A 26,349-nucleotide genomic window follows, 5' to 3' on the forward strand; every position below is an offset into this window, starting at 1 on the left:
ATTTGGTATTTGACACATTTCAATGACCAAAAAAAAAAATGCTTCAGCACTTGATGCTTGCTTGGCACTCATCACACTTGATAAAAACTGCATGAATCAAGATGCCACCTTACATACCATCTCTCAGAACAAAACAAAGACCGAAGCATTAGTCTCACAGGAGTGTATGCTCAATGCAGAACCCCACTTATTTCACTGTGTACTTTTTTGTGCTTTTATTCATTTTCCCAGAACAAGGACAATTCATCATCAGAGTACCAAATCCTAGGAATATAATCATCCCTTCCTTTTCCCCATGTGCTTGATTTTACTACTGAACAGACCATTTTCATGTTAAATGTTCATTGAATCATTATGGGAAAATCAAGTATACTCTGTGCCTTTGGAGACAACTTCTCTCTGAGTCATCAAATGCCATGGTTAAAAACCCTCTCATCCAGGGGGCAGCTAGATAGAGCACCAACCCTGGATTCAGGAGGACCTGAGTTCAAATCCTGCCTCAGACACTTGACACTTACTAGCTGTGTGACCCTGGGCAAGTCACTTAACCCTCATTGCCCTGCAAAACAACAACAACAACTCTCTCATCCATCCCAGTACACTGGTGTGAACCTTCTGTTGTAGTGTGGGATTTCTGGGATTTGTGGTAGTGTCTTTTAATGTGCAAGCAGTAAGAAAATGTTGGATTCAAAGTGGACCCCAATTAGGCTCATAGAGATATGATCCTAGAGGAAAACAGAGCCAGCAGAGCCCAAGAACCAGGCTAGTGAGCTGGTATCAGGAGCAGAGAAGGCAGGGTCACACTGCCCCACAGACCCAATTCCCCAACAGACACAGGGAAGTTGGGGGTGAGGAGGTGGGAAAGGGTCAGAAAATGAGTGATTTAGCCACAGTTTAGGGTCCATTTTCCCTGAGAACAAACAAGAGCTAACAGAAACAGCCCGGGCTGTTGTCAGGCACCCAAGGAATTTTCTGAAACCTTCCTCCTCCTCTTTGCAACTGCCACTGCCTGCCACCCATCACTGCCCAGCCTTTGAGAAGAAGCTCTCTTTGCTTCTCTTTTGTCCTCTACTTCACTTCTCCCAAGAAGGAGAGCAGCAGGCTTGGTGTTTTGGTGGAGTACTTCACACTGTTCTCCTGGCAAAACATCCTCAGGTGTTGAGAGCTTGTTATTTCAGACAGCACAGCAGCAGCCTCTCCTCTATACACAACCCCATAACATCCTCATGTCCCTTAAAAAATGGATGTCTGTATTTAAATCTGGTTTGAAGCCCCCCTGCATATTCCATGATGTGTAGTCATTGTGGCTGGGGGGCATGGGGCTGTGTCTGTGTGCAGGAGGGGGTTATAGGATGGAGAGATGGAATTTGGGGGCTAGGAAAATGAAACAGTTGATTTTTAAAAGTTGGCTTTTTTAACATAAAAAAGGAAAAAACATCAATTTATAAATTGCCAAGTAAAATGGATTCTTTCAATTTATGTTACTCCTTTTAAGAGAAATTAGTTTGGTACTTGTTTTCACCATTTACCATACACACACACACACACACACATATATATAGTGGTGTGTGGGTATATATATGTATACATATGTGTGTGTATATATATTACCCACACCTATACACCACTATATATGTATGTATTTGTGTCTATATATGTCACTGTATATATATATATATATATACACACACATACTGTGTGTATATGTATATATGACACTATGTGTATATACATTTATATATATAAATACACATATAGTATATATATAATTATATACACACTATACATATAACACTTAATGTCCAACTCTTCATGACCCCATTTGGGGTTTTCTTGGCAAAGATCTTAGAATGGCATAACACTTTCTTCTCAAGTTTGTTTTACAAATGAGGAAACTGAGAAAAAAACAGAGTTAACTGACTTGCCTAGGGTCACACAGCTAGCATCTGAGGCTAGATTTGAATTCAGGTTTTCCTGACTCCAGACCTTCCACTCTATCCACTATGCCACCTAGCTACCTAATATATGTATGTATAAAATCTATACATCGATTATATATAATATACAACTAATATACATCTGTGTATATAATATATACATTATATGTATATACAATTATTTATTGTGTACTGTGATGTTTAAAAATCTGTTATGATTAAAAATCTAATCTGTGGTCACCTTAAATTAGAAGTTTGTAGCACCAGTCTTTGGGCATTAAGCATTTATTAAAGCATATTAGGGGTTAGTAAAGAGAACATGTGGCATCTAGAAAGTTTAAGAAACAGCCTATTTCCCCTGGCCTGCTGCCCCTACCACAACCTCCAACAGAAAGAAAGATCCCCGTTCTCCTCGAACAGAAGCTCCCTGTGGGGCTGCCCAGTCGAGGTCCCCACACACAGCTCCAAGCTAATTGGCTGGTAGCATTGATTGACATGAATTACAGGCAGTCCTATGAATAGATGTAACTTTCCAACACTAGTCACATGCTTTCTCCTCAGGGTGGCACTGCCCTGGTTCTCACAATGTCTTTCTCAGCAAGGGGGTGGCACTCTGATTCTCACAATACATATAAAACACACATTTATATACATATATACATAGGCACACACACATGTGTGTATAAAATTCCTTTGGTTCTACTTTGCTCATTCTGTATCATTTCATAGAAGTATTCCAATACTTATTTGAAATTTTCATATTCATTGTTTCTTAAAGTGTGGTGATAATCCACTTGTTCACAAACCACAATTCGTTCAGCCATTCCCCAGTTGTATACACAATACACAATTTGTTTCCATTTTAGAGTGTTACCATAAGTATTTTCACAGTCTTTTTTTTTTCTTTTTGGTTTGATTTTCAGTACCCTCCTTGGGATGTAAACTAAATTGTATAATTACAATGTCAAAGGAAATGGACAAGTTTGCAAAATGTTTTAATAATTTAAAATTTTCTTGAATAGTTTATTCAATGCATAGCTCCACCATTAGTAAATGAGTATGCCAGTATTATTATTATTTTTTTTAGTGAGGCAATTGGGGTTAAGTGACTTGCCCAGGGTCACACAGCTAGTAAGTGTTAAGTGTCTGAGGCCAGATTTGAACTCAGGCACTCCTGACTCCAGGGCCGGTGCTCTATCCACTTCGCCACCTAGCTGCCCCATGCCAGTATTTTTTACAAATCTCTGCTTATCTTGAATTTTTCTATCTTTGCCAATTTGATGGGTGCGAGGTTGTAACTCAGTTGTCATGTGCATTTCTTGATTATTATTGATTTTGAGGGCCATTTTATATGATTGCTAATTTGCACTTCTTTTGAGAACTCTCCTTCAAACATTTATCTATTGGAGATTTTTTGTACAAAGATTTTCAGCAGTCTATATCTTTACTTATTCTAGGTGTATTTGCTTTATTTTCACAATTTTTAATAATTAGAATAGTCTACTCTATTGCTCGTATTTTCTGTACCATAAATTCATACCCTGTCAACAGTTTTAAAAATATAATCCTTAATTTTCTTCTAAATTTTAACAGTATGACTTTTACATTTAACTTATTAACTTGTTCCATTTGGAATTTATTATAGTAGATGATGCCAGATTCTGTTTCAAACCTATTTCTGACAGATTGTTACCCAGTTTTCCTAGTATTTCTTTTAACTACAGTGTTCTTTTCCTAGTGTTATGTTATCTTAGGTTTTCTGAAGATTAGATTACTATAAGTGATGACTCAGTCTTCTTTGCCTAAATTATTGTATTTTAATTTTTTAAAATTTAGGATCAGATAGTTTTGATAATCATTTAAAATATAATTTGAGGGGCAGCTAGGTGGCGCAGTGGATTGAACAGCAGTCCTGAGTTCAAATGCAGTCTCAGACACTTAACACTTACTAGCTGTGTGACCCTGGGCAAGTCACTTAACCCCAATTGCCTCACCCCCCCAATATAATTTGATCCCTAGTAATGTCAGCCTCTAATCTTTATTTTTACTTTGAAAAATTATTTCACCATGCATTTTTTACCTTGTTTCACCATATAAATTTCACTATTAGACAAAATCTAATACTATTAATCATCTCTTTGCTAGTTATTGACATGTTAAATCTGAAGATTATTTTTAGCATCATGATCACTGAATATTTCTCCACTAATTTAAGGCAAAAGGTAGTATGATTAAGAGTAATGGGGGCAGCTAGGTGGCGCAATGGATAAGGCATCAGCCCTGGATTCAGGAGGACCTGAGTTCAAACTCGGTCTCAGACACTTGACACTTACTAGTTGTGTAACCCTGAGCAAGTCACTTAACCTCAATTGCCTCACTGGAAAAAAAAAAAAAGGGCAGCTAGGTGGCTCAGTGGATAAAATACTGGCCCTGGAGTCAGGAGGACCTGAGTTCAAACCTGACTTCAGACACTTGACACTTACCAGCTGTGTGACCCTGGGCAAGTCACTCAGCCCCAATTGCCTCCCCCCCCCCCCCCAGAAAAAGATAGTTTAAAAAAAAAAACCAAGAATAAACAGTTAAAAAAAATAATGGGCCCTAAAGTAGTCCCTGAATGTTTCTGTTTAATATTTTCCAAAAACCTATTTAATATATACACATGTATTACTATGTATGAAATTCATGCATGCATGCATATATACACACTTACATAAATGCTTTATTTTATCTCTTCATAGACCTAGGATATTATATGTGTGAGTACTCCCTCCACCAATATAATGCTTTCTTATTCTCTATATTTTCGCATAAATCTGCCACTGTATATATTTACTATGTACAGAAGATGTTCCTTTGGTTCTTTTAATATTTCATCCATACCAATGTAGTACTTGAGCTGTTCAACTGTTTTCCCAAATCCTAGATACATAACCATTCTATTTTCTTTTCTGGTCATACATATCCTTTTATACTATTTCTTGCATACAATTCAACATTGGCAATATGACATAGGTCACCATGCACTTTTCTCTGTTCTTTGGTCACATGCAATTTTATAGAACAGATGTTCTATAGTTCTCGGCCACATGCATCACTAGAAGAAACTTGACATCAAGAAGATGTAATTTGGCATCATGGAACAGGTTAAGATTAATGAAAATGCTATATAGCTTCTCAAATGGTATATAGATGGCTTTCTATCTTCTATTAAAATTTGATACTATTGTCAATCTATAATTCCCAGAGAAGATACATGTACCAAAGTGCTAGTTTAATGGGCTATAAATTCAACTGCATGTTATAATCTGGGGATTATATCTAGGGAAGTATTCTTTATCACCTTGGTTTTACCTATGTGTATTGTTTCATTTATCTCTTGAATAGCTTGGGTTCTAGGCAGCTAGGGTCACATGGAGTCAGACACAATGAAAAGAACCCAACAACAAAAAGCTTCATATCTCACTAGGAAGGTCCTATAGTATTTATATACAATTGACATAATGCCATTTGTAAACAAGAGTATCTGGAGAATCTTACCTCTATAGAGAACTCCTCTTCTATTTGGACTTATGTAGGACTTCTTTCATAAAAATGATAGATACCTTTAGTGAGCATTATGCCTTGCTTCTTATTGATAATCAGAGGGCAGTTTAATAAAGTAATTTGTTGTGGTTATAACTATGAAGAAATCTAGTTTGATCTAAATATATGGGAGATGGGGGTGGGGGATTTTCTATCTTCTATATGAAGACAACACTTAGCTTGTAAATACTTACATCGTGACCAGCACCTAGATGGGTTAAATCACTTATTATATAAATATTTTTCAGAATGTCTCTAACATAATTCCTTCTTGGAAAGAATGAGCAAGGGGGAAAAACAATTTGTAGTTAATGTAAACCTAAGAGAATAGTAAAAAACTAAGCCCTAAGAATAAGAAATAGATGATCTTCTAGAGCCATGTGTTCATTGATTCCCACAAGGCCCCCACCACAGCAATATCTGGTGAATATTCATCATAAATTTAAGTAGAAAACATTTTCCATTTCTTGTGGATCCTGAAACAGAATTGTACAATAGTGGAAATGGTGCCAAGTAATAGAGCCTCTGCTATGGGGAGCTAAAGCCTAAAGCTCAAGTTTTTATTTAATGTTTTGGCATTTGCTGTATTTTTTTCACCTACAAGTTCCCTCTTTAATATGAACTATATATTAAAATGAAATTTTAAAACTTAAACTAAATGACAGACATATTCTTGAATTATGTGTTACAGTCTTTCATCTTTTCAACCTCTAGGGGGAACTGTGTTTTCAGCAATCCTTTCCCCAGGAGGCATTCTGTGAATGAGCTGCAGGCTTCATCAGGATGTTCTTCCGTATTACTTGGAGCTGGTCAAATGAAGGGTGGAGGCCTTCCTTAAGAATTGAAGCTGGCTCCAATGTTTAACAATTACAGCTGTGATTCCAGTGATGAGATATTGGAGAGACAGTTACAATTGATGGAGACAACCAATCTGTTTCTAATAGCCTTTAAAAATGCCGTACTTGATAATCTCTATAGAATACTAGCTCCAAATGTTTTAATTATGACAGGAAGACATAGTATTGCCATAGTACATAGTGTTTTGTTTTCATAGGTCCTCAAACAAATGATCAAATAGTTTATAGAAAGGTTGTTACCCCATCTTCTGATTTCATGATTTAAAATGTTATACACAGTTAATTAAAATAATTCTAAACTTCATGACATGACTATTCATTTGTATGACAAATTAAATTTGGAGGCTGCATAAAGTGCTAAAATAGTTTTAGTTTTTTTACAAGTAGTTTTCTTCTGCTTTGGAGAATATTCTCAACATCTCTTCTTATAGTTGTATATACCTTTCTGACAGGAGAGGAAAAAATGTTCTTTCTCAATTCAATGTTTTAAACATTTTCAGAGAAGTATTTAAAAATGGGATCTTTCAGGGATTTAATGCTTCTATTTTGTAAATAATTCTTGCCATTCATATAATAAACATAGAACAACACCCTATCACAACATAATAGCCTACATTTATATGTCTCCTTAAGATTTGCAAAATTTTATATATATAATCTCATTTGATCCTCATAACAACCTGAGATGTAGGTGCTATTATTACTCCCATCTTAAAGAGGAGGAAAAAGATAGAGAGAGGTTAAGTAATTTGCCCAAGGTCACAAGCTAGTAATCATTTCAGGCAAGACTCAAATTTAGGATTTGACCTTCCCAATTCTGATTACAGAACTCTATCCACTGTGCCATCTAAATATTTTATGTATTGATATCATTGAATTTTTTTTAACCACATACAATTATGGTGTGTGGTTTTTTCTTTTTTATAAAATGGGAATCACCCTACCACCTGAAAACATCATTACAGAAGAACTCTACTATATATAAAAGTTTGTCTGTTCTTTTACATGGTGGAATTCTGTTTACATACTGCAATTTGACTCATGTGTCACCTATCAATACATCATTATAAATCTTACTCATGGTCATATGGTCAGTATGTGTCCAAGTCAAGACTTGAATCCAGGTCTTCTCAACTCCAAGGCCATCCCTCAATCCAGCTAGGTAATGCTTCCTGTTTAAAACATGCAGGCTGTGAGAACATGGACAAGTCACTTAACCATTTGATGTCTACTGGGAGTAGACTCCCAGTCCAACTCTGTCATTATGAAATAGAGACATATTATTGACCTGATTAGATGGAAGGTATTTCTGGACTGGAAACAGCTCACAGATCAAATCATAGGTTTGGGCCAGTAAAAAAAAATCTAATAATTCTAACAATATGAAAATAAACATGGGAATCATATTTAAAATTTTCTCATTACATAAATATTTGGGGACTATTCCCTGATATATCAGGGGATGGGACTAGATGATTTCTAAGGCCCATTCCAGTTTTAAGACATGACTTTAATATACATATGTCATATTTATACACTAATATTTATGTAAACTTCTTATTGGTTTTTAAATACTAATCTTACATGAAGTAAACAATTCAACCACACTAAAATGCACATACTTTACCAATAATATCCATACTTAGTGCTTTTAATATAATTTTATGCCAATTTCCATTTGACAAATACTTGAGAAATCCCAATTTCTCTTCTTAACATTTTCTGAGGGATGTTTTGAAAAGCAGGAAATTGAGTGGTATAAACTACTCTGGTTATATTATTTAGTTTATTGGAGAATTTTCTCACTAATTACTTTTAAGTTCCTTTAAAAGTTTACAGATGGATTACACAATGAAAATGAGGCATTCCAATTCAAAGCCCAAATACTGAAAGCTCTGGTATTAAACTAAACTTAAATGCACTGCCCTGACAATGACCTCCAGGCTAAGTTGAGAAGACCATCTGTAAAGTGAGAGGCAATTCACTCATGCCATTTAAACCCTGGGCCTCTCTCTAAGACTTGCACAACAAACTCTGGAGAATTACTTTGCCTTTGACTATATTCACCCTACAAATCCATAATAGGAATAATAGGATGCTTCACATTCTTTAGGATCTTTGGTTTAATACAAGAAATTCATTCATTCTGGGTTGTAGTTGTTGATTTACTTTAAAAGTCCTATGTCTAAAACCGTGTGATATAATGCATTTTCAATTATTCATTTGTGGATTTTGTCCAGGTCCTAAGCTTGGGGGTGGAGTATTCTTTTGTGTGTGTAGGAGAGTGTCCTATGCTTGGGGAGAGTGGTGAAGGGGAAGGGTTCTCATCCAACAGCAATTCTGTGATTTCAGTTGTATAGTGAACTCCCATCATAGAAACTCTAGTTTACTAATTGACTTCTCTAGAATAAGTTTGACAGAACTGCCTGGAGTACATGTTAGAGGCAAGGCTTAAACCCAAATATTCTTCACTCTAGGACCAGCTCTGTAGGCACTACTCCATAATATCCACGCAGCCTCTCTTGCTATTAATTATTAGGTGAAATTAAAATATTTTAGAACTCAGTCTATTTTCCTGACTTTTAAGAAGTTAAAAAATGAATATATTTTAATTTCCCCATATTACTTGCAAAAATATTTTTAACATTTTTTTGTTTTGAGTTCCAAATTCTATTCCTCCCTCCCTCCCTTCCCCCTCCCTGAAGTAGTTTATTTATTTATTTTTTTTGATAAAAGATTTCATAGGAGTAGAAGCCAGGATATTACTTAGATTCTGAGATTAGATTTCAATTACTTTCAGTTAAACATACTTTCTACTCTCTCAATTAGCATAGATAATGAAGAGTTCTATTTATCATCGCAGCAAGACAAAAAATAGTTATCAGGAAGCGATTAATTATAAATACAAACTGAAACAAGAATTCTAGATTGGGAGACAAAAATACGGAGCCTGAAGCAGTGGTGCAAAGGTTACTAACCATATTCATTTTCCTGCCGAAAGAGGGCGTTTTCCTGGGGTGTGGAAAGGCTTCGAGTTTGCTTTCTTTAAAGTTAAGTGAAAGTATTCAAACGAGGTTCTGATCCTTTGTATTTTTCTTATTTGTGGGATTTAAATGTTTTTAAAATCTCTTAGATGTGGTAAAGTATGTGACCCAAACAAATAATGGATGTTATATGTGTACATATGCTAATAATAAGAATACTGAATTCTATTTGAACATGCATGGAAAAGCAAGGATTTACTGACTTGATAGCCAGTAAGTACATTGACTTGTATGAAATCTTTTCCATTCTTGCCTTTTGGCTTGCAAGAGATCAAGGATTTAGGACCTGTTACCTTTTTGTTCTTCAGAGAGCTGCACCCTCCTTTGGAAAGAGAGGGAATGGAAGATCCCGAACTTACTTTTGCTTTTGTGCTCATAAAGTCCTGAGGACGTTTTCGAGCGGTTTGCAAACATTTGCCATGTTCCAATGGCTTGTGGAAAAGCGGAATCGCGGACTGGAAGTCGCCCTGTGCTTGCAAGAAGTTTTGCTTCACCCCCACCCCCACGCCTCTGTTCTTTCGGAAAGCGCTCCTTGGTTTCAGTTGGTCTACAGACCGGGGAAGAACATATGTAAAGAGAAGCGCCCGCGCACTCAGGGACCAAGAGAGAATGCAGAAACTGCATAGGTGGAAGAGGGTAAGTGGGAAAAAGGCGCAAGGAAGTTTCTGCCGGCAGAGCACAGGGTGCACGCCGACCGCCAGAAATTGGGCTTGGCTAGCTTGTGTACCAGGTATGTAGTGGACTCCGGGACACTGGAAACCTCTGGTTGACTTCGAGCCATGAAACCAAACTTCTTTCTTTGGGTCTTCAACCTAAGTGTCAAAAACCTCTCCGCCTCAATAAAGCGGGCGACATACCTCCTCCTCCGCATTTAGACCCCCTTCGGTGCCACTGACTGAAAGAGAGGGAAGGAGAGAGGGGAAGAGAGGAGAGCGCGCGCGCTCTGCCGTGGAAACCTCCGAAGTTTCCATGCCAGTAAAAGTCAGAGAGGATCTTAGTTGGTTATGATTGCTTGGTGCTTGCGTGTTTATTTGCAAATTGATTTATTGTATGAGGATCGTTAGTCAGTCCCCTTTGAACTGAAGCGGTGGCGCCCGAACTGAGCTGCTGTGTATTGGAGCGAGCTGGGGAACAGAAAAGGTGAGTGTGCACTGTGGGTATGAACTGAGGGGAGATGAGTGAGTGTGTACGTGTGCTGCAACTTTAAGAAAAAGGTCGGGGTGGTGGGTGGATTGAGGTTGGGGAGGAGGGAGGGAAGGGGTGTGGGGAGGAGTCCTGATGTAAGAATGCTAATGAGAGGCTCCCCTCCAACCCCCCGTCAACCCCCCACCCTACCCGCTCGAAATACAAACCCGTTCTTGCAGCTCCATGTGTGGTAACAGGCTCCTCCGCTACCACACTATTTAAACAGAGGATATATATCAAGGAACAAGGGAGAATCAATGAGATCAAACGGAAGGCAGATGCTCCGTCACTTACAATCACTTGGACAAGTTTAACTTTTTTTTTTTTGCAAGTATTCTTTCAAAAACAACCTCAACAACGTCCAAAAAAAGAAGTCACCTCTAGGCAAAATAGTATATAGAAGAAAAGAGAAATATCTATATAACATATTACAGGGTCCTAGATATAAACTTAAAAAAACCAACTGGTGACATTTCAGAAAAGGGCCCCCTTTTCCGTCACTTGACGGTAGAGGGTGAATTCTGTTTTCTTAGGGCACCCAAGGGGGCGCAGGGACTAAAGAGGTAGAAGAAAGGGGAGGGGAAAGGGATAGGGAGAAGGAGGAGGGTGGTGGGAAGAAGAAAGGCTAAGGTGAGTGGAAGAGATTGCACTTCAGCGCAATGCCATCCTTTCTGTTACTCAGTTTCTCTTCTTGCGCCGTGCTCAGCTGGGCGCTCTTGGCAAGCGGCGGCAGCAGCACTGGGAGCAGCGGCGGGAACCGAGGCGGCGGGCTCCCTGTGGTGGAGGAAACGCAGAAGATCGAGGTCCTGGTGCTTCTACCCAAGGACAACGCTTACATGTTCTCCTTGGCCAGGGTCAAGCCGGCCATCGAGTACGCGCTGCGTAGCGTGGAGGAAAATGGGACTAGGCGACAGCTGCTTCCACAGGGCTACAGCTTCCAGGTGGACTATCAGGACTCACACTGCGGCAACCAGGCCCTCTTCAGTTTAGTTGATCGAGTGGCAGTGGCCCGGAAGTCTAAACCAGACTTGATCCTGGGCCCCGTCTGCGAATATGCGGCAGCACCTGTGGCCCGGCTGGCGTCGCACTGGGACCTGCCTATGCTGTCGGCTGGAGCTCTTGCCGCTGGCTTCAAACATAAGGAGAGCGAGTTCTCGCACCTTACCCGTGTGGCACCCGCCTACGCTAAGATGGGAGAGATGATGCTCGCCTTGTTCCGGCATCACCAGTGGAGTCGGGCTGCCCTGATCTACAGTGATGACAAGCTGGAGCGGAACTGTTACTTCACCCTGGAGGGGGTCCATGAGGTCTTCCAGGAGGAGGGCTTGCACACATCCGCCTACAGCTTCGACGAGACCAAAACCATAGACGCAGAAGAGGTCGTGCGCTACATCCAGGCCAGCGAGAGGGGTAAGCTAGGGGAACGTCCCCATCCGTTGTGTGTTACCTTTTAGCCTTCTCTCAGCCCGCCTCCCAACCCTCTCTACTCCCTGAACATTGTAGGGACACCCCAACTTTTTCCCACTTTCACTGGCGCTGGAGATAGAGAAAGGGGTGAGAGGGACGGAGAAGTGCAAAGGCTAACTGCAGAAATCTAAGCACTTTCAGCTTTGGGACGAACTTTTTCCATTGACCCCTGTATCAGCCTCCCCACTTCCTTGGTAGAGGACAAGGGAATGTATAAGAACATAGAGGGGAGGAGGTATGGAAATAAGAAGGAAATCTATTCTCTCTCCTTCCCTAGGTCTGGGGAGGGGAGAAGAGAAGCCAATAGACTGTAGGGTTTTCCGGTCCCGGTCCTGACGATTTATCTTGGCTTTCCCCTTTCCCTTCCTCTCCCTTAAAGTTTGTGCAGTTGTGATTAGCTCTCCTAATGCCTCGTTTTAAGGACTTTAAAAAATATGCCTGTCATGCTGTTGTCCCGTTTCCCACTCTTCCGGCTACTATTCTATTTCCTTTAAAAAGCTCGATTGTATTGATTTAGTCTCATCAATCTGCTGGGTTCTCATCCCTTCGCCCGCCCATTCACCCCCAGCCTCCTTACTGGGTTTTCACTCAAGATGCGTCGCTGCGTCCTGGCAGCAATCAGCATTCCCTTTAGATTCCCGAGTATTTCCATCCCCGAAGCTTCCAAATAGGGGCAGCTTCAGGTCTCATACTGGCTGGAGAATCAGCCGGAGATTGAAGCTTGCACCCACGTGGTTCCAACCGTAGTAATAATTGCATCTTAAAAAATAATAAATGTCTAAATAGGCAAGAGGTAGGAAATGAGTTGCATGAGGTTGGAATCTGAGAGTGGGAAAAGAAGGGGGTTCAACTTCCTATCATTCACTAATTTCAGGGCAGTCCGTGAGATTTCCAAGGAAATCAGGCAGGATGCCTAACCATATCTGGATAAGGGCGCAATGCGCCAAGGGGAAGCCGTCAGCTAGTTCCAGAATACAGAGCTACCTCTCCGCCCTCCCCTTACGCCATTGAGCCTGGAATGTAGGTGGTGAAATCTTGGTAAGCTCAGCCCTGGGAACGAGACGCGTGAGTCTCGGGCCCCCTAGAGGTGCGTGAGCAGGCAGGCCAGTTTACCAGCGGTATGGGAAGGGAGGTTCCGCGCACCTGAGTGCTTGGCTTGCGGAGCATGGGCGGAGAAGTAAGCACAGGCGCGTGGCCTGGAGCAGTTTCTGGCCCAACCTCAGTATTTTGTTACCAGAATCCCGAACAGGTGGGAGGGCTGCGAGAGGCGGAGGAAGGCAGTTAATAGCTTTATTTAGGGCGTTGGGCTGATGGAAGAAGGGGAGGTTTGGGGATTGGGAAATATGTGGCCAAAACCAAGCTTTTCCATGCGTATCTGTCCAGGGCCTGCCTAAGGCTGCCCTGGGCTATTGGCACAAGGGGTTAAGTGAACGCTTAAGTCTTTTTCCGTACTGTTGAGCTTTATCTGTATACATATATGTATATGTGTTATACATACATACACATACACACTCAAATTTACATATGTGTACACACACACACACACACACACACACACACACACGGTTAGCGCCCCAGACAGTTTAACCAGGACATTGGGCTGGTCATCTCAGTGTGCATAAACCTCGGACTATCCAGATTAGTTTGGACTTTTCTTGCCCTGTTACTTATGGAAGAGGCATTCATATCGAACTGCTTACAATACATTTCCAACCGGCCACACCCAGGAGGTGAAAATAATCCCATCAAAACAGGGCAGATCTTTTCCATAGCGACATGTAGCCCCAGCGTCAGTACGGGCAGTAGATGGCTGCAGTAATAAATATGAAACCGACAGGCAGAGAGCTCTAAGCATCAGCCCAGATGTAACCCTTCCCCTGCCGCCTGACTAGTGTGAGCGGCGCCGAGCTGAACACTGGAAAGGGCAGGCAAGGGAGAAATGCATGCGTCGGAGTACGTGGATGTTAGTAGCTGGCAGTGCTGACTCCCTCCGGCTGCTGCCAAAGTTTGACTCAGATTCTCGCAGTAGGCATGATATTTGCCTTTCAAAGGTGGGCTTTGGGTGTCTCAGCAGGGCCCATGGGGGCGGATGTCTGGACCATGACCAATCCCCATTGAGTGGTCACTTTTAAATTCAATTGGGAAGGGCTATCTCCCCACCTCTCCCCTTCTCTGTAGGCTCTCTGCTCTGCCTCACTGTGGCTTGGGGGCAGTTGAAGTTTTCAGTTGTAGTCAAGTGTTTCAGAAGGCTAGGGAAAAGCAGTGATAGTAAAAGAAGATATTGTGTTCATGGGCACCTTGAAGCTGAAACCCCCATCCTTTAACCTTTTTCCTTGGATCTCTCTATACTAGGAAAAATTATGTAGTTTATTGTTTAAGATTTGAATACAAAAATGTTTATTTAAATGTGGGGGTAACAAATCTGATGATTGTGGAAGAGTTCATGAAAGAAAAAAAGGGGGGGGGATACTGTTTTTGAACAAGCTCCTACCTGTAGCTGCCATTCAAAGATCTTGGAACCCAGAAGAAAAAAGCAAGCCATTAAAATATACTCAATGAAAGAATCAAATGCATCAGGTCCTCATTCCATGTGCTTCTTCTGTTCACCCTCCACCCAAAAAATGAGGGCAAACAGAGAGGTTTCATGCCTGGCATATAGTAGGTGCTTAATAAAGCCTTGTTGGTTGGCTGATTGAACTAATTGTTTTCAAAGAAAAATTTATATATACAGAGGAAGTACTATTAAGTTAGGGGCAATTAATTTCCACATTTTCATAGCATCTTTTAAAAGCATATTACTTTAAAATTGTTTTCTATTATAATAAAAACAATTACAATAGCTGAACATATAATGTTAGCAATAAAACATATTACCTTTGAAATCTTTAGGTCTTTAAGATTGGATCCCCATTTTAAAGATGAGGAAACTGAGGCTCAGAGAAGTAGTGATTTGGACAGTGTTGCACAGCTAGAGTCAGAGGCAGCTTGGCTCTCCATAGCTTGACAAGTGTATGTGATATCAATCTATTTTCAAATCAGATATTTGGCAGTAACTCTCAAGGTACAGTAGTTGACAGTCTTCTTTCTCACACATGCACCCCAAACTAATTGCATATGGCCTTATTTATGTGACACTGTACGAGGACAACCACACACTGGTTGTCTCCATTAGAAGTTTATAGCTTGAGACAAGAAATAAAGTGAACTGTCTTACATCTTAAGGCAGTATAGAAAATGAACTGAAGACATAAACATTCAAACAATATTTAAAAAAAAAGATATTGGTAGTTACACAATATACAAATTAAAACTGACTCCCCTAAAAGGCTGCTGTTAAGCATGTTGGGGAGAGTATGTATCTGGATTCAGATCCTCCTCCCACTAGTCAGGGGACCTGGTTTTGAAGCACATCACAGCCAGGTAAAAACTCAGCTTTTCTGGTCAAGTCCCTTAACTTTTCAGAGCTCAAATTCGTCATCTTTCAAATGGGGACAATATACATTGTAACTCATAAGATTCTTGTAAGGAAAGCACTTTTCAGACCTTAAAGTACCATATATATAAGTGTGAGTTATTGCTTTAAATATTCAATAAAATTAAATGGCTCAAAGCTACTGTACTCCTATATCCCCATATTTTATGACATATAAAGAATGAATGAGTTTGGGGGTAATACATCTGGTTTTGACATTTAATTCTATTCAGCATGCATTTATTAAGTTTCTACTTTATACCAAGCATGTTTTTAGGCTCTGGGCACACAAAAGCAACAGAAGGGGGAAAAAGGGTTTTTCTCTCAAGAGACTTTCAGTGGCAGAAGATAATTTGAGGACCAAGAGCACTAAAACCTGGGGGTATTAGGAAAGGTTGGATGAGGACAAATATGAAACTGAGCATTGAATAAAAAGTGCAGATTAAGGGGCAGCTGGGTGGCACAGTGGATAGAGCATTGGCTCTGGATTCAGGAGGACCTGAGTTCAAATCCAGCCTCAGACACTTGACATTTGCTGGCTGTGTGACCCTGGGCAAGTCATTTAACCCTCATTGCCCCACAAGAAAAAAAGTACAGATTAAATTAGGCAGAGGTGAAGAGGGAGTTAATTTCACACTTAGGGACTAGCCTGTTTGAAGGTGTGGAGGCAATACATAGAATGCCAGATTCTGAGAATAAGTGACTCATCTTCACTGGAAGGGAGTATGAAAAGGTGAGTCTTGTGAAGTAAGCCTGGAAAGTAGATAACAAATCAAAGTCTGAGCAAAGGGCATTCAAGATTTTTAAAAGTACACCTAGTAAGACCTATTTCCTCTTGGGTTAGCTATTCCAAGGTAAAACTGAATATTACTGGTTTAATTATTCATGATGGGATTAATCCATGTAATTCATGATCAGTTTATTAACTATAGAACAGACCTGGATACTTAATAAGTATTTAAACCAGCAGATACATGATTTCTTTATTAAAGAGTCTGATATAAAGAATTCTTTGGTTGGTTAATTGAGTTTCAAAGCAAAGGACTAAAAATAAGTACTAAATAACTAATCTGTATCACAGCTAAAACAAAGAGCCATTTATACACTGACTTAGTGAAGAATGTTCTAAAAACCTTTGGAGAACACAGCACTTTCTGAACTAGCAAAAATTTTAACATATGTGAAGACCTACTATTTGCCTGCACAAAGCACAATATTTTCTATTTAGTTTGCAAATAATATGCCTTATTTTGGGACAGAAACAACCCTAAACTATTTTATCTTTATTAAGTATAATCTGCATATTCATCTTGTACAGTTATGTTGATCATTCATCTGTATCCATATGGGATACATGTTTGCATGTGAATAATGTTGAAGAATCTCATCTACAAGCCCCAAAGCCTGGTGCTTTGCTGAAATTAAACTCAATAAACCTTTGAAGGATAAGCAGCTCTCTCCAGGTTATGCATGGGTGAAAGAATATAATTTCCTACCTATCCTCCTTCCTCCCTAAATAGCATCTGCACCATTCATCTATGCATTATTGTTTTCCTACCACATCAGCCACATGTAACATCTAACTTTCTTTTGGGACTTAGCAATGGCCCCTGTGTACCACCTGATGGCCTTTTTCTGTGCAACTCTCCAAGTGGTTATAGAAAAGTATTAGAACCACAAGCCATACAGGCTTCAAAAGAGGATGTGGGAAGAGGGTAAAAGGAGGAACACAGGGAACTCCACCAGTTCTCCAAGACAGGAGAGTAGAGTATAATGGCTAGTTGACTAGCTAAAATCCATATAAGAAGCAAAAGTATCAGAGAACAAGATCTCGGACATACTGACTTGGTCTTCTCCTGAATCAATAATATTTTATCACAAATGCATTTCAGTCAATTAATGGGTGGCATAATTGGAAAGAAAAAAATATCAGTGTGTTCACTGAGGACTGGTAGTATAGGACCATGAGAAGTCTCCAACCTGGCACTTCCTAGCATTCCTACATGGAAACTATGCAAGAGAATTATTAGCATCATAAAACGTCTCCTGGGAAGGAGATTCCTCAACTTTCCTTAGTACTCAAGTTTCAGTGTTTCATTCTTTAAATGTTTCCTCTAAGGCAAATCTAAAGCCTGTTTATTGAAATTTAATACCAATTTTTCTCAGAACACAGAGTTTATGAGGCAATTTTTGACAGCTAATTCCTTTATATGTGCGCACGCGCACGCGAGCACACACACACACACACTCTGATGGGGGAAAGCAAGCCAACTGAAAACTGAAATTCTTATCTAAGTCACTGTTTCAGCCTTCTCCTCAACTAACCCTTCCCCCTAATTTCCAACTGCTGCCAAAAAGGAAAGAAATGCACTGGCTTGTGTTATACTCTTTCTCCTTCCATAAGTGGATTGATGAGAGGAAGATATGAAATAAGAGGTCTAAATAATATGAATCAGGAAGAGTGAGTTTGAGTTGTAAAACCCTTTAATCAGGTATTATGACATGTAGCTCTTTATTCCAAATGGATGTATTAGTCATGTCAGTCTTCAAAAGCCCAATTCCATAGTATATCTGTTTAAGAGTTTTAGCCGATTTGTAATAACAAGTGTCAAAGTTGGTCTCATAACACACTGAGCTCACATGTATGATAAAGTAAATATCAGTCAGCTTAACTAGCCCTCCAACTGCTGAGGCAGGACTTTGCTTGGTCAGTTTCAAGTTTGTTTTGCATCTTTCAGTGCCCATGCTATTATAAGAGATATACACTTCTCTCATTGTTGCCCTCATTCAAGACACACAGCTAGAAAGTTTGATTTTTCTGTTTTGGGTTTTTTTTCCCTTAACTACAGTAAATACTGTGGAACATTAAATGATTTATCCAGTGCAAACAAAAGTAGGGATTTGTTTATTACTTGACAACTAATATTTACCTAGCTCTTTAAGCTTTGCTAAGCAAGCACTTTCCTTACAGCAGTTTTATGAGGTAGATAGTTCAGATATTATTATCACCATTTTACATACCAGGAAGCTGAGTCTCAGAGTGCTTAAATGAATTGTCCCATATTACATAGCATCAGGGGCAGTAATGACCCCGCATGTCCTGACTCCAAGACCAGGACTGTTTTCACCCACCACACTGCCTACATTTAGCTTATGTTGCTCTTCTGTAGCAGTCTACTGTATTCTGGAAGTACTTAGGCATTATCTTTTAAATGTAAAAATGTGGGCCTAAATTGAATTGAAGGTAACAGATCCAATATGCAGCAAAACACCTAATGTTTATGTTAAAGGAGCCCCCAAATAATGTTTTCATGTTCAAACTGTGGGATAAAATGAATGCTTTTGGGGCAGCTAGGTGGCACTGTGGATAAAACACCGGCCCTGGATTCAGGAGGACCTGAGTTCAAATCTAGCCTCAGACACTTAACACTCACTAGCTGTGTGACCCAAGGCAAATCACTTAACCCCAATTGCCTCACCAAAAAAAAAAAAAAAAAGAATGCTTTTATTTTCTCTTTGAAAATGTTTAATGTTTGGAAAAGGTTTTGTACAACTCAAATAATGAAGATATACTTAGTTTAGTATCACTGTACAGATATTTATATTATTTTATTAATATGCAACAACCCCCACCCCCTTCATGAGTAGTATTGGGTAAATCTATCAGTTTGTTCTTAATATTTTCAAAGACAACTTCTTATCAAGGTTTTTCATTTTTCCTCATCAGTTGTGATCATGTGTGCCAACAGCAATACAATCAGGAACATCATGTTAACTGCTCACCGGCAAGGAATGACCAATGGGGACTATGCTTTCTTCAATATCGAACTCTTCAACAGCTCTTCATATGGTAATTCTTGTTTTTGTTCATCATTTTTGATGAATATGTTGAATTTTCCTTTGTAAATATGATTTTAATATAGTAAGTTTGTGGTTCTTAAGGCTCTCATTTCATTCCTTAACATTTTAAGTATCCATTTGCTGAGAATTAAGTGTGAGCAAAAAGATAATATAGAATTTAGATGTTAAGCCTTTTCAAACTGATTCAAAAAAGTTCATAGAATTTGGGAAAGCTGAAAAATGAAATGATCTAGAGAAATTAATAGAACACTATAGCTTGTAGGATTAACAGCTAAAAGGGCCCATGTTTTCTAGCCTCCTTCCAATTCGATGTAGGGACAGAGAAATTAAAGAACATTTGGACACAGTTATAAAGGTGAGAGTCAAACTCAAGTCCTCTCATTCCAAATCCAGTCCCTTTGCCCCTCCAAGCTGAAAGGAGGACCTCTCATGGGTCATCCTATGTCCTCAAATGCTATGATGTGGCTTCTTAAATACAACACTTCTAGAACTTAGTAGATGGTCTTCAAAGAGTTGTTGTAGCTGAAAAATTCATCACCTTGTAGTCAGCCTGATGATGACTCTCTTTGAATTTACCTAGACTGTTCTCCAGACATTAGGCATGCAGTCTGGTGCCTTGCCTGTCCTTGAACATTTCAAACTTGATAGAATCTGGTATTGAACCAGAGTAGAACTTTAGTGAGGATATTATGAATATATAAGTAATAATTGATTTAAAAATTGGAGAGAAATGGAAGGTGGCCTGTCTTACCAATACAGAAATTCAGTGTACAAACAATTTCTATTTTGCAGACTGCAAAGCCTGTAGCTAAAGTAATATTCACTCAGGCTCTTTTATCCAGTTTCTCATTTTAATTTTCAAAATTGTTGACTCAATTATTAAAATATTGTCACTTTTTTGGGTAAAAAGCTGTTCATTCTTATCATAGTCAATCTCTTATGCTTTATGGTGACAATGACTTTGCAGTTTCTAAAAAGGAGATTATTATATATGTAATTTAGCCTGAAAGATGAATTTTGCTTGTATGCTTCTGGACCACAAAATTTTATATTTATATGGCCCTTCCTTTTCACTTATTTTTTTGTGGGGTTTTGAGTAGTTTAAGGTGGGGGATGCAGAACTATATGGAGTGGTTAATTAATTTAGACCAAAGTCACTGGGTGAATATTTAAATTCTGAAAGTTTCTGCCTTAGGGGAAAAAATGTAGCCATGAAATGGGTATAAACATTTTCTCTCTCAGTAAAAGAACCTCAATAAGTTAATATTTATTTGAAATTTTTTTCCAATGTTAGAGGCATGGTCAGTGGTCCTTATTACTGGTCATTAGGTTATAGGGCAATAGAATCTAGAACTGCAAGTTATCTTAGAGATCATCTAGTTGAACTCCCTCACTTTATGGAAAAGGAAATTGTTACCTAAAGCAGGTTAAATGACTTCTCTAAGAATATACAGGTAGTGAGGATCGGAGCTGGAAATATGAACTCAGGTCCTTATTCAATCAAACAGTCAATCTGCCAGCATTGATTAAGCACCTACTTTGTGTCAGGTACTGGGCTATTCACAAGGAATACAAAGACAAGAGTGAAACAGTTCTTAACTTTGAGGGTCATACATTCCATAAAGTGAGACAACATTGACACATATGGGCATCAAAAGATAAATGCAAGGTGATTTGAAGACAAAGGAGGACACTAGCAGCTGGAGGTGATTAAGAGAGGTTTTCATATAGAAAGTGGTACATGAACTGAGTCTTTTTTTTTTTAATGAGGCAATTGGGGTTAAGCGACTTGCCCAGGGTCACACAGCTAATAAGTGTCAAGTGTCTGAGGTCGGATTTGAACTCAAGTCCTCCTGAATCCAGGGCCAGTGCTTTATCCACTGTGCCACCTAGCTGCCCCTAAACTAAGTCTTGAAGGAAATTAGAGATTTTGAGATACAGTCCTGTAGGACTGGAGGATAGCCACTAGAAAAGTGTAGAGGCTGGAAATGGAATGCTTTCTGTGAGGATTGATAAGGACAGTTTGACTGGATTGTGAAGTTCATAAAGGAAAGTATTATGTATTAAGATTAGAAAGGTCAGTAGGGGTCAGGTTGTACAAAATAAGAAATGCCAGAGGAGTTCATATTTACTCCTAAAGGTAATAGGGGATCCATCAGAGTTTATTAAGTAGGGGCAAGACATGATCAAAACTTTCTTTAAGAAAATTCTTTTGGGGGCAGCTGGGTGGCACAGTGGATAAAGCACAGGCCCTAGATTCAGGAGGACCTGAGTTCAAATCCGGCCTCAGACACTTAATACTTACTAGCTGAGTGACCCTAGGCAAGTCACTTAACCCCAAATACCTCACAAAAAACAACAAAAAAAGAAAATTCTTTTGGGGGCAGCTAGGTGGCACAGTGGATAAAGCACAGGCCCTAGATTCAGGAGGACCTGAGTTCAAATTTGGCCTCAGACACTTAACACTAGCTGTGTGACCCTGGGCAAGTCACTTAACCCTCATTGCCCTGCAAAAAAACCCATCCTTTTGGTAGCTAACTGAAAGATAAATTAGAATGAAGACACAGACCAATTAGGAAGCTATTGTAATAGTCTAAGTAAGATGTAATGAGGGCTTGAACTATGGGTGGTGGTCATGTGGATGGATAGAGGGGAGGAAATGTGAGAGATATTATAGAGGTAGAATCAACAAGATTTAGTAGTTGACTAGATATGTAGAGTAAGAGTGAAAATTTGAGCATGACACCAAAGTTGTAAACTTGGATAGCTGGAAGGATGGTGTTAGCATTGGTTAGAATAGGAAAGCTTGGAATAGGAATGTGTCTTGGGGGAGGGGAGGATGAGGCCTGTTTTAGACAAATTGAATTTGAGATATATGTGGGACACTGTTGAAAATGTTCATTGGGCAATTGGTGATGTGTGACTAACACTCAATAATTCTGGTAGTCATCTGTATAGACCTGAAAAGTAAACAATGGGATCTGATGAGGTCACCCAGTGGGAGAATAGAGAGAGAAGAAAAGGGGACCCAAGGGCAGAGCCTTGGATTATACTGACAGAGGAAGTGAAATGGGTGAATCTGGCAAAGAAGACAGAGGGAATGATCTGACAGGTAAGAGGAGAACTACGAAGACACCAATGTCAAGAAAGCACAGAGGAGAACATTTCCAGGAAGAGATCAGTCAACAGTGTTAAATGTTGCAGAGGTCAAGAGGTATGGAAATAGTGAAAAGGACATCAGATTTATCGAGAGATGGCTGGTAACTTTGGAAATGGTGATTGCAGTTGAGTATTGTGTTATTTTACTCTACAGAAATAATTTAGGTATTTTTAAAAAATTCCTTGATAGTCAACTAATTTATGAGCATTTTTGCTTTGGCAAGAGTCATATGTACTTCAGGAAAAATAATATGACAAAAATTTAAACACGATACCTGATATAGGTTTTTGTTTCATTTTTTTTTTTGCAGGGCAATGAGGTTTAAGTGACTTGCCCAGGGTCACACAGCTAGTAAGTGTCAAGTGTCTGAGGCCAGATTTGAACTAAGGTCCTCCTGAATCCAGGGCTGGTGCTTTATCCACTGTGCCACCTAGCTGCCCCCACTAATATAATTTTTAAAAAGATCAAGAATGTGGACTGTGGCATTTTTTTTCTTAGAAAAAATCAATCAGAATGCAGTAGGTTATGGTCTCTTTTAAGACTCATTCATTTGTTTGTTTATATTATTACGTTTGAAAAAATTGTTTTGAATATACTTATAATATACCTGATCAGGAAGGGATCTTGAGAATTTTCCTAGCCCAGCATTCACCTACCTTGTCCTCTCAAAGTTTGAAATAAGTAAATGGGATCCTGTCCTTTGCTACTAAGTCATTTTAGAAGGCTATTCTGCTCTCTGGGGACCTTAATAAGTATTATTTAATCATGATTAATGATAGAAATATGGTTTATATCAGTAATCTCATGATGAACTATTGGGAGGGATGAAAATAGGAAAATATCAGAAATTTGAGCAAAATGTTGATAGGATTTATGGAACACACAAACCTAGAGCAGACGCTCTAAAATATACTATGTTTGTAAAGTTGCAAATGAGAGCCAATGACGGTTTGGCTTTGACCTTCTCCCACGGGCTACTTAAATAGCCTCTAACATTTTCAAGTGGCAAAAGCCACAGGAAAATTCAGCCAGTCTGTGTGAATGGCCATTAGTAAGCCTGGGCTTACTGTATTCTTTACAACCTGGGCCAATTCAGAGCTTTAGTAGCCTCAGGAATATGAATCTAGAATTTCTCAGGGTTTGAGAAAATAATTATATTCTGAAATGATCCCCTAGGAATAGCAAAACTCCCAGGCCAGAGAATTTCTAGGCAAATAAGTTTGTTTGGAGCAACCTGGGGATTCATATCTATTTGATAGAAGTGGTTCAGTTAGCATGGGCCCATCTTCTAAGTAGATCATAACCTTCAAAGAGAAAAGGCAGCAGAGTAGAAAAATCTAGTTATTCCCTCTGAGATTACCTCCCTTTATACTGTCTATATTTTATAGGTTCATAATGCTGTACCTGCTGCCTCTTCCCCTAGAAGGTGAACTCTGTGGGCAGGGGCTTTTTGGCTTATTGCTTTTCTTTGTATCACTAGGATTTAGTGCAATGCCTGGCAAATGCTTGTTGGTTAGCTCAACCTTGAGAGACTGATATTCTAATAATATTAGTTCTGCTGTTCACTAGCTATATGAACATACAGAATGCACTCAACCTTACTATACTTCAATTTTTCTTCTTTAAGTAAGAAATGATCCTATGTCTTGAATCAGTGAGGTGGGGCAGTAGATAGAGCCCTGGGCCTGGAGCCAGGGACATGAGTTCAAATCTGGATTTTGACATTTACCAGCTATGTAACCTTGGGCAAGTTACTTAAAAAAACCCTCTGTTTGCCTCAGTTTCCTTAACTGTAAAATTGGATAATAACAGCACTTGCAGGGTTGTTGTGAGGGACAAATGAGATAAAATTTCTAAAGTGCTTAGCATAGTGCCTGGCACATGGGAGGCTCTATATAAATGTTTATTCTCTTCTCTCCTCTTCCCTTGCCTAGATCACAGAATCGCTGTATCAAATGAAATGACTTATGGGATTTTGAAAAATATAGATCTTTATATAAACACAAGGTATTGTTATTATATCCCGCCTCTAACAGTTCCTCCAGACCTCAAGGACAATACAATATAATTTTTTTCTACCTTCTACTCCACTGAGGAATTGGGCTGTCTTATTGGGCTTAATATAGCTTTGACCTTTATTCACAGATTAATCTGAGGCACTTCAGATGTGGACCAGACATCAATATGTTGCCCACTAATGCTGTTTGTACCCTCACACTAATCATCCCTCTATTTTGCCAGTGTTCATCAGGGCTAGAATTGAAGGTGACAAAGAATGTTATTCAAGGTAGTTAGGTGGCTCAGTGCATAAATCACCAGCCCTGGCTTCAGGAGGACCTGAGTTCAAATCCGGCCTCAGACACTTGACACTTACTAGCTGTGAGACCCTGGGCAAGTCACTTAACCCTCATTGCCCCCAAAAACAAAGAAAGAATGTTATGCAATAATAATTAAAAAAAAGAAACACAAAAATATAGTCTCAGTTGTTGTTGAGTGGGGCATGAATTTAGGTTTGTCAGTCTCTAAAGCTTTAATTATTCTTTGGTAGAATTTGTTTTCTTTTAATCCAATTAAATTCAACAAACATTTATTTAGGACCCATTGTGTGAAAAGTATTATGGTACCTACTGGGGATACAAAGGCAAAGACAAAATCACTGACTCGAGCAACTTATATTCCCTAGTGACGATAAAACATGTATAGATATGTCTTTTCTCTGTATCCTCAGTGTTAAAAACAGCACTTGACATATACTAAGCACTTAAGAAATGCTTATTGACCAGATGATTCATGTCTAAGTAAATACAAGGTATCAGGAGAAAAAGATTGCAACCAGATGAATTAGGAAAGGCTTCACCTATGTGGTAATGACTGGGATCAACGTTAAAGAAAGCTATTAAATCTAAGAGATGGAGCTGACAGTCATGAGTACAGCCAAGTGATGGGAACATCCTGTGGCAAAGGCCCAGAAGTGGAAGGGCAGCATGCTAAATTAGGGTCACAACATGTAGGAATTTGCTGGAATATAGAGCATAAGTCTGGAAAAGTGGATAAGGGCAAGATTGTGGAGAGCCTTAAAACACGCCAGGTCAAGGAGTGTTTGTTTTATCCCTAAAGCAGAGGGGAGGCATTGAAGATTTTTGAGCAAAGTGATTGGGTCCTTTTTCTTAGGAATGTGAATTTAGCAGCTCTATGGAAAAAACACTGAAGAGGAGAGAGTATGGAAGCAGGGGAACTGATATGGGAACAGGCTATTGTAAAAAGTATGATCAAGAAGTGACAAGAGACTGGATTAGAGTAACATCTGAGAGGAGAGATGTGGAGATATATTGGACAAGATTTGGCAACTGATTGAATATAGGGAGTGAGGGAGAGGGAAGACTCAAGGATGCAAACCAGTTACTAGAAGCAGAGTGGATGAATAATAAAGAAATGAAAAAAGAATTTATTTAATATTTCCTATGTGCTAAGAGCTGCAGACACAAGTAGAAAAGCCAAGCAGTCCCTGCCCATAAGATTCATATTCTAATCATGTTGTAATTTCAGTTACAATTCAGATGGGAAAACCCAGCATCTTAGAAGGTGCAGTAGCAAAGCAGATGGTAATAGATCTTCTTAAATGTTATTTCCAGTGATAAAACTACATCTGTTTATGATGTTGAACTGTTTGACAAAGCCAGACATTTTGGTGGTGAGAACTTTCTATTCCAGGCAATCAATAGCTCTGACTTCAGAAGTAGGGGAGGTAGCCCCTGCAAAGGCAGTTAGTTATTAGGTTGAATCT

General features: G+C 39.2%; 1 protein-coding gene and 1 pseudogene across 2 annotated transcripts in view; one reads left to right on the top strand and one right to left on the bottom strand.

The window, feature by feature from the left end:
* LOC122750038 overlaps positions 1-10,291 on the bottom strand; it is a 23,641-nt pseudogene extending 13,350 nt beyond the window's left edge.
* A 973-nt stretch (positions 10,292-11,264) lies between these two features.
* NPR3 (natriuretic peptide receptor 3) overlaps positions 11,265-26,349 on the top strand; it is a 79,469-nt gene continuing 64,384 nt past the window's right edge. For both annotated transcript variants that reach the window (XM_043976743.1, XM_043976744.1), the window contains exons 1-2: positions 11,265-12,015; positions 19,272-19,394. In XM_043976743.1, the coding sequence (XP_043832678.1) occupies positions 11,265-12,015; positions 19,272-19,394 (874 nt within the window). The remainder of the gene's footprint in view (positions 12,016-19,271; positions 19,395-26,349) is intronic.

Source organism: Dromiciops gliroides, chromosome 1 (genome assembly GCF_019393635.1).
Source record: "Dromiciops gliroides isolate mDroGli1 chromosome 1, mDroGli1.pri, whole genome shotgun sequence".
Lineage (NCBI taxonomy): Eukaryota > Metazoa > Chordata > Mammalia > Microbiotheria > Microbiotheriidae > Dromiciops > Dromiciops gliroides.